The sequence below is a fragment of the Argentina silus genome (genome assembly GCF_951799395.1).
Source record: "Argentina silus genome assembly, chromosome: 4".
Taxonomy (NCBI): domain Eukaryota; kingdom Metazoa; phylum Chordata; class Actinopteri; order Argentiniformes; family Argentinidae; genus Argentina; species Argentina silus.
The window spans coordinates 26,391,213-26,399,962 of NC_139658.1; the positions used below are offsets into that span (position 1 = coordinate 26,391,213).

Below are 8,750 nucleotides of genomic sequence, written 5' to 3' on the forward strand. Positions count from 1 at the left end.
TCACTGTCCTGGCGCCTCGCTGGTGGGAGGAGCTTCCCACTGCTGTCATGACTGCAGAGTCACTACTTATCTTCCACCGTAGATTGAAGACCCATCTCTTCAGGCTACATCTTAACAGTCCCTCCTAAAGACCTCTTCACCCCCACTACCCCCCTGTACTAACCCTAACCCTAAAGACCTCTTCACCCCCACTACCCCCCTGTACTAACCCTAACCCTAACCCTAGAGACCTCTTCACCCCCACTACCCTCCTGTACTAACCCTAAAGACCTCTTCACCCCCACTACCCCCCTGCACTAACCCTAACCTTAACCCTAGGATTAGGCCCCTGGTCTGAGCATTGATTACTTTATCTTATGATGACTGATGGATAGATGATTCACTTACTTAAACAAATGTAAGTCGCTTTGGATAAAGGCGTCTGCTAAATGCCATAAATGTAAATGTAAATGATGTTCAGTGTTCAGTGATGTTCAGTGTTTAGTGATGTTCAGTGATGTTCGGTGTTCAGTGATGTTCAGTGATGTCCTGTGTTCAGTGATGTTCAGTGATGTTCGGTGTTCAGTGATGTTCAGTGATATCCAGTGAAGTTCAATGATCAGTGATGTCCAGTGATGTTGAGTGTTCAGTGATGTCCAGTGTTCACTGATGTTCAGTGATGTTGAGTGTTCAGTGATGTTCAGTGATGTTGAGTGTTCAGTGATGTTTAGTGATGTTCAGTTTTCAGTGATGTTCAGTGTTCAGTGATGTTCAGTAATAGGGGCACAAACAAAAACCATACAACTCTGCTTCTTTCGATTTATTGAATTCCTGGCCTCAGTGAACCTCAACTGAATAAACCTGAAGAAGGAAGAACAAGAACAGACTGGTGCTGTGTGTGTGTGTGTGTGTGTGTGTGTGTGTGTGTGTGTGTGTGTGTGTGTGTCTACACCCTGCAACTGAGCTTGAATTCCATCATTCCATCATTTACTTGATCATTTTCACATATATTAAATAACCCAACCCTAACCCATATATTAAATAACCTAACCCTAACCCATATATTAAATAACCTAACCCTAACACATATATTAAATAACCTAACCCTAACACATATTAAATAACCTAACCCTAACACATATATTAAATATGAAATGCTTCTATAGAATTCCAGCTGTCGACTCCACTTGTAAATGGATGGACAGCAGGGGAGGCTGGGGGAGGTAGAACACCAGGAGAGGCTGGGGGAGGTAGAACACCAGGGGAGGCTGGGGTAGGTAGAACACCGGGGTAGGTAGAACACCAGGGGAGGCAGAACACCAGGGGAGGCTGGTGGAGGTAGAACACCAGGGGAGGTTGGGGGAGGTAGAACACCAGGGGAGGCTGGTGGAGGTAGAAATCGGAGGACGGGCTCATTGTAATGCATGGAACGGAAGGAAGGAATGGGAATGGTATCAAACACACATGCGTTCTCCGATTTCTACATCCACCAGCCTCCCGACCGTGCCCCCCTTCAGCAGGAAGAGGATAGATCAGTCCTCCCCTGATTGGAGGACATGAACAGAACATTGGAATTCTAAGTATAATAATTGTATTTATTGTATCGTTTTTAGGGTGCTGCTCACTCAGGGTCTGGGCCATGCCGGCCGTGGTTCTGGTTCTGAAGACCCGGACGTTCTCGGCGTCGCCCTGGGAGATGTGCAGCATCAGCTTATAGCCCTCAGGCAGCCGGGCCGGGCCGCTGGTCCGGAGAACCATCAGAGACATGTCCTTCAGATCTGAACAGAACCATCAGAGACATGTCCTTCAGATCTAGGGGGTAGGAGGTAGGGGGTCTCTGTCTCTCTCTCTTTCTGTGTCTCTCTGTCTCTGTCTCTCTCTCTCTGTCTCTCTCTCTCTAAAATGCACAGTCATATTGTTAGTGTTGACAGTTGTTTCTGTTTTTTTCCAACAATCAATCTGTCAACAACTTAATGACAGTGTGAGATACATTGAGACACCCCCCTCCCCCTCACCACACTGCCACACCCACCCACCCCAGGCATCCTGTGTTTACCCAACACTAAAACCCACATCACTGCTGCTTCTCTCTGCTGACTCTACATGCTGCTTCTTTCTGTCTGTCTGCTGACTCCACTAGAGAGGGAGGGGGGGAGGAGGGAGGGAGAGAGAGAAGAGAGAGAGAGAGAGGGAGGTCAGGGTGACTGCTGTGGTGATCCTACCTGAGACTCTGGTGACCTCATCTTGCTCGCTGTCACGTCTCTTCCCATAGGTCCGTTCAGAGTCACAGTTGACCAATAGGACAGCTCCGTGTCCATTAGGACCCCACGTCCACGACCCCTACACACACACACCCCCACAACACAACACACACACACAGACACACATACAGACACACACACACTTTTTGGGAACCCTTTCTACAGAGACTTCTACATGGAACCCAAAAGATTCTACTGGAACTAAAATGGGTTCTTCAAAGTGTTCCCCTACAGGGACAAATGAAGAACCCTTTTAGAACCCTTTTTTCTAAGAGTGTGTATACAGCGCGATGTCCTCTTGACAATGTTAAACAGCAGATATAACACAGTCCTGTCAGATCAGAGCCTCCCAGCACGGCTGAAGGACATGATTAGATTTGCTGCTGACTGGAACGGAAAAAGAATCCCACAGGAACACACTGATCTACCAGAGCATGAAGAGTCATCTGATCACTACAACACAGCTATTCATTACAGAGACTGACCTCAGGGCTGCAGCAGACAGACAGGCAGACAGACAGACAGACAGGCAGGCAGGCAGGCAGGCAGGCAGGCAGACACACACACAAACAGGCAGGCAGACAGGCAGGCAGGCTGGCAGACAGGCAGGCAGGCAGACAGACAGACAGACAGACAAACAGACAGGTGAGCTCACCTTGTTGGGGTTGTTCCTCTCCACCTGGCCGTCTCGATCAGCGTCCACGTCCAGAGAGACCTCTGCAAGAGACACCACCTGTCACTGACGCTGACCATGTGATCATGTGACCAGCCGTCTCAGTTCTGTGTCTTTCATAGACAACTATTTCAAAATTATTTCAAAAGAGAGAAATAAGTCTGAGTCCAAAGCAGATGTCAGTAGTCTACAGGAGCTCCTGTCCTGACCAGGCCAGCTTACGTACCGACAGCAGTCAGATGGAGGACAGCCTTCCCCAACACCGCCGCCTGCTCCCCATAATACATCACTGACAGCTGAGACACACAGACGCCATGGAAACACACAGACAGCAACATGGTTCAACAAGTTAGCAGAAACAACAACAATAGAGAGATACATAGTTGTTTATCAGGGCTGGTGGAGGTAGAAATTGGTGGATGGGCTCACTGTAATGCATAGAAGGGAATAAGGAATGGTATCAAACATGTGTGACTGGTTAACCAGGTCTTTGTTCAGGCAGTGTTGAATGTTCTGTGCTACGGCTGAGGTCCTGTTAGCTCCATGCTATTACCTCCACGTTTGACTGCCAGAGAGGAGAGACCTGTACAGACTTGTGTTGTTCCCATTTTGGGAGTTTGTGTCTGGAGGGAGGTTTCAGTATCCAGGGCTGGCTTCCATTCCAGAAAGTTGTTCCCTCCAATCTTCCCTCGTTCACTCTGCTCCACAGCACTGATGGGAGTGGATGGGTGTAGGCCGCACATTTAGAACTATCCAGCTACCGTGTTCTATCGGATCTGTGAAGGAGACGTGAACATGGGCAGATTGGAGGGAACAACTTTTTGGAATGGAACGCGGCCCAGGCTGGCAGATTTCGGTCTGGTTTCTAGCCTGGTTTCTGGCTTGTTTCTGGCCTGGTTCTGGCCTGGATCTGGCCTGGTTTCTGGCTGGTTTCTGGCCTGGTTTCTGGCCTGGTTTTTAGCCTGGTTTTTAGCCTGGTTTCAGGCCTGGTTTCTGGCTTGGTTTCTGCTTGATTTCTGGCCTGGTTCTGGCTTGTTTCTGGCCTGGTTTACCTTGCTGTCATTCTCTGTCTCGCTGGCAGAGTCCATGGTGATGAGCAGCACTGAGTTCCCATTGAGGGGGGTGGGGGACGGCTCACACATCTGGGGGGGTGGGGGGGTCACCCTGAACTGCACGGTGGGGCTGCACTGCACAGAGAAGGACTTGGAGCTGGGAGGAGCGCTCCTAGGGGCAGACATACAATGAACAGAAACAGCCTGTCCTTTGTTTACACAAATATAGCAATAATACAGGACATACAGCTCTCCCAGAAGTGGGAGGAGGTACTACACACAGAGCACGGAACCCCCAGCAGAGTACAGTTCATCATCTCCTATTTTGAGAAGCAACAGGTGACAGCTATGGCTCTAGAGTTACACTGCTACATTCATGGAAAACGTGTGACATCTTCTACACGCCTACAAACTGTCTCATACATCACAAGAGGGGCGTAAAGACACATGTTTCTAGTGTAATTACAGAGGGTTAGGCAAAGGCAATGAGCACAACCGTACTGGGAGGGAGGGGGAGTGAAGTCAAATCTTTGTTGAAGGAAAACTGTCTGGTCTGGTCTGGTCTGGTCTGGGTCTGGGTCTGGGTCTGGGTCTAGGTCTGGGTCTGGTTGGTCTGGGTCTGGTTGGTCTGGGTCTGGGTCTGGGTCTGGGTCTGGGTCTAGTCGGTCTGGTCTGGGTCTGGTCTAGGTCTGGGTCTGGGTCTGGGTCTGGTTGGTCTGGGTCTGGGTCTGGGTCTGGGTCTGGGTCTGGTCTAGGTCTGGGTCTGGTCGGTCTGGTCTGGGTCTGGGTCTGGGTCTGGGTCTAGTCGGTCTGGTCTGGGTCTGGGTCTGGGTCTGGGTCTGGGTCTGGGTCTGGGTCTGGGCCTGGTCTAGGTCTGGGCCTGGTCTAGGTCTGGGTCTGGTTGGTCTGGGTCTGGTTGGTCTGGTCTGGGTCTGGGTCTGGGTCTGGGTCTGGGTCTGGGTCTGGGCCTGGCTAGGTCTGGGCCTGGTCTAGGTCTGGGTCTGGTTGGTCTGGGTCTGGTTGGTCTGGGTCTGGTCGGTCTGGGTCTGGTCTGCTTTAACACCTCACCTCATGCTAGGGATACCAAGATAACATTCCTAGCAACCTTTGTTGCATCGTTATCAAGTCTGCATTTACATTTACATTTACATTACATTTACATTTATGGCATTTAGCAGAATCTTTATCCAAAGCGACTTACAACAAATACATTTGTTTAAGTAAGCGAATCATCTATCCAACAGTCATCATAAGACAAAGTAATCAATGCTCACACCAGGGTAACACACCAGTCATAATGCCAGAAGCCAATTTGTGATTCCGATAATGATTATGATTCCGATAATGAGCACCTGAAACATAGTTGTATCAATGTATTGTAACTTCTCTGAGGGCTGGGCAGGCGGCAGGTATCACCAGGTCAATAAGGTATTTAAGATTATAGTGGTTTATTTCTGCCAATACCGCCCATACCGTCTCCACCTGGAGTTTGACGTTATTATATTCACTCAGGTTTGTTTAATAAACAACCTTGCACACAACCCTAACAAACACAACCCTAACAAACACAACCCTAACAAACATCAGTAACATGCCTGAGGGTCAGGGTCAGGGTTACGGTTAGGATCAGGGTTAGGGTCAGGGTTACGGTTAGGATCAGGGTCAGGGTCAGGGTTACGGTTAGGATCAGGGTTAGGGTCAGGGTTATCACCTGTGACACAGAACTCTGATGTGTCTGTGTCATAACTGCTTATAACCCTGATATTCAGATGGACCTGGGTCTCTGACTGAGGGTGGAGGACAGTGTCACATGAATCGACAGTTTGCTAACAAAGACAACTCTGTTGGGCAGACAGATGTGACGATGCAGACCCTCCGCCCCCCTGAATACTAACGAGACCCTGACACTCATCTCTCTGTTCTCTGACGGATCAGAGGCGTTCTCATCCTACACTCTCTGTTTGGACAATCAAGAGCTTCAATCACAAGTAGCAGATACATTCCATGAAGTAGCAAATCTATTCTAAAAACAACAAAACTAACAACAACTAAAACCATTTCAATTCATCTATCACAAGTGTGTGATCGACAAAATACACTATCAGCTATTTCAAGACAAATCAGGAGGTGAATTCAAATTGAATTGAAAAGTCTAGATAGAGGAAAAGAACACAACTTTCAATTGATTCAATTTCAAATTCTGAAATTAATTAATTGAAATTAAGATATTAACCATTTTCATGTTAAAATATTCCAATCTCAAATCATACTTGGATGACCGAAGGATCGAGGATCAAATAAACAGGTCGACATGACCATAGCATGCGGTGTTTCTAAAGATGTACCAGTATTGGTAGACAGACAGAACCACAGTCCGTTGCCATGTTCTGGAGAACCGAGCCTACCTGTCCAGGTTCACGGTCAGTTCCGTCCCCACCACGCACACTACCCGGGTGGTTTTCCCGTATTCAATTCTGAGCGTCCGAGGGTGAACCGTAACGGTCTGCATCTTGTACCGGTAGATGAACAGGTAGCCTGGTGTGATTAGAAATTTACCGGTAGATGAACCGGTATTCTAGCCTGGTGTGATTAGAAATGTACCGCTATTCCTTCGTTCCCTGTACGTCCAGCAGCCTGTCGGCAGAACGGACAGTCTACTGACTGTGACTCTGGTGTCTGGCTGATTACGACACGACAGGTGAATGTTGAACGGTGATTGGTCAGTAAAGGCTGTCGCGTAGCCAGCTGTCCCTGTGAGCACCTGTAGATGTCACCGCAGAGCCACCGTAGAGCCAGCTGTCCACACTCAATCGTCAATAATCTAACATTTTAAATGCCAAAACGTTGACATTGTTTTGCGTTTACTATTCTTTTAAAACTCTTGTTAGTTTTTCATTGGTTATTTCATTTTTGTTTACTTGTCCCTGCAGCCAGCGACCACCTACAGATGTCACCGTAGAGACACATTCTCTATAACAGACATCTCAACTATAACAGACATCTCAACTATAACAGACATCAGACATCTCAACTATAACAGACATCTCAACTATAACAGACATCAGACATCTCAACTATAACAGACATCTCAACTATAACAGACATCAGACATCTCAACTATAACAGATATCTCAACTATAACAGACATCTCAACTATAACAGACATCTCAACTATAACAGCCGGAAACGTTGAGAATGAGACCACTAAGAAAACGGACTAATTCCAGCGTCATGACTGCGGGGATAAAGCTGATGTGTTGGTTTGCGGGGATAAAGCTGATGTGTTGGTTTGCGGGGATAAAGCTGATGTGTTGGTTTGCAGGTAGAATGGGGAGTCATTCATATTGGCGTCCAGTGCAGATGTCTAATGAGTTAGCCTTTGTGCAAACATTAAATAAATAAATAAAGTCTGTAAAGTTTATCACGTATATAAAGCCTTTTAAGAATGAGTCGAGACAGCAGTGATGATGTGGGCCTACCTGTTTAGATTAACTTTCAGCTCGGTTCCGACGACGTAGAGAGCCCTCAGGGTTCGGTCGGTGTCCAGACGCAGGGTTCGCTGGTGGAGGTTCTGCGGGGTGTCGGTGGCTTTCCTCTTGTGAGACTGGAGGAACTCGGGCAACCCGGTCTGTGAAACCTGCTCCTGAGAGACGTCCATGGTGCTGGTGGCGGAGAACAGACGCGGTGGTGTTGGTGGACGAGAGCTTTTCCTGCTTTAACTTGAAGCACAGATGAGACGAAATGACGCCTCCATGCAAACATGCGCTGACATGAGGAGTCGCTGAAGCAATCCTCTGCATGTTGGTTCAAGTCTTCTCTCACGGTCACATCTGAAGAAGGATTATACCTGTCAGCTAGACTGGCAGTTAGGGTGGTCTTCATGGTGTTAGGCGGGAAAAACTTCCTAGTGACTTCATGACTTGAATTTTCCCATGAAATGATGGTTGTGTCAGTAAAAATTACATCAGACACTGACAACAGCACAATTCACACAGCAGCAGTACAAGAGAAGAGTCTCATGTTAGGTGTTATTCCCTATAATTAGTGAATAGAAATACAGTGGAACCTCGAGTTAATCCGTTCCGAGACTTCCTTCGTAAGTCAAAACATTCGTATCTCAAATTTTTTTTTTAAAGGGTTCCTGTGCAGGCGACTGCCAGTTCTCGCGCGCGGCTGCCACTACTCGCGAAAAAAAAAGGATTCGTATCTCAAATTTTCATTCGTATCTCAGAGCACAAATTCTACGAAATTTCAATTCGTAACTCAAAACATTCGTATATTGGGGCATTCGTATCTCGAGGTTCCACTGTACAATGACCACACTTACTGCTTTGGGTTTCTCCTATGCTATTCGTTTCTATAGTTTTACTGCAATACTACTTTCTCTAAGTGTAGGCACGATTCTCTGAAGTTTAGGACAGGCGCCGCCACTGAAGGAACATTAGGAATTGATTTTGTCCTAGTTTTAAGGTAGGCCTGTATATGTAGCTATACCTAATGTATTAGATGTTCCTGATCCAAGCTGTTCCTGATCCAGGCTGTTCCTGATCCAGGATGTCCCTTAGTGTTGGTGTCTGAATAATGAAGTCAACAACCCTCTCATTTCTCCTGGATTTTGTTGTCCATTATTTATTGAGACAGTTCACAGTGTCAGTACAGAGGAGGAGATGAACAGGGGATGATAGAGGAGGAGATGAACAGGGGATGATAGTGGGTGTGTTTGTGTGTGATGCATCAGAGCCTACTGCACTGATCTCAGTTGTGATGAAGATGATGGAGGCCTTT

The 8,750-nt window shown here is 47.3% G+C and overlaps 1 protein-coding gene across 2 annotated transcripts in view; it reads right to left on the reverse strand.

Moving 5' to 3' along the window:
- Positions 1 to 7,664, reverse strand: part of padi2 (peptidyl arginine deiminase, type II) — a 16,404-nt gene extending 8,740 nt beyond the window's left edge. The window contains exons 1-6 of one of the 2 annotated variants that reach the window (XM_083668206.1): positions 7,445 to 7,664; positions 3,966 to 4,137; positions 3,140 to 3,209; positions 2,896 to 2,957; positions 2,202 to 2,319; positions 1,605 to 1,757 (exon numbers count right to left, since the gene is read on the reverse strand). In XM_083668206.1, the coding sequence (XP_083524332.1) occupies positions 1,605 to 1,757; positions 2,202 to 2,319; positions 2,896 to 2,957; positions 3,140 to 3,209; positions 3,966 to 4,137; positions 7,445 to 7,623 (754 nt within the window). In that variant the 5' untranslated portion in view covers positions 7,624 to 7,664. Of the gene's footprint in view, positions 1 to 1,604; positions 1,758 to 2,201; positions 2,320 to 2,895; positions 2,958 to 3,139; positions 3,210 to 3,965; positions 4,138 to 6,370; positions 7,038 to 7,444 lie in introns of those variants that run through there. The other variant, XM_083668207.1, reaches the window with a different exon arrangement.
- Positions 7,665 to 8,750: the final 1,086 nt, after the last annotated feature.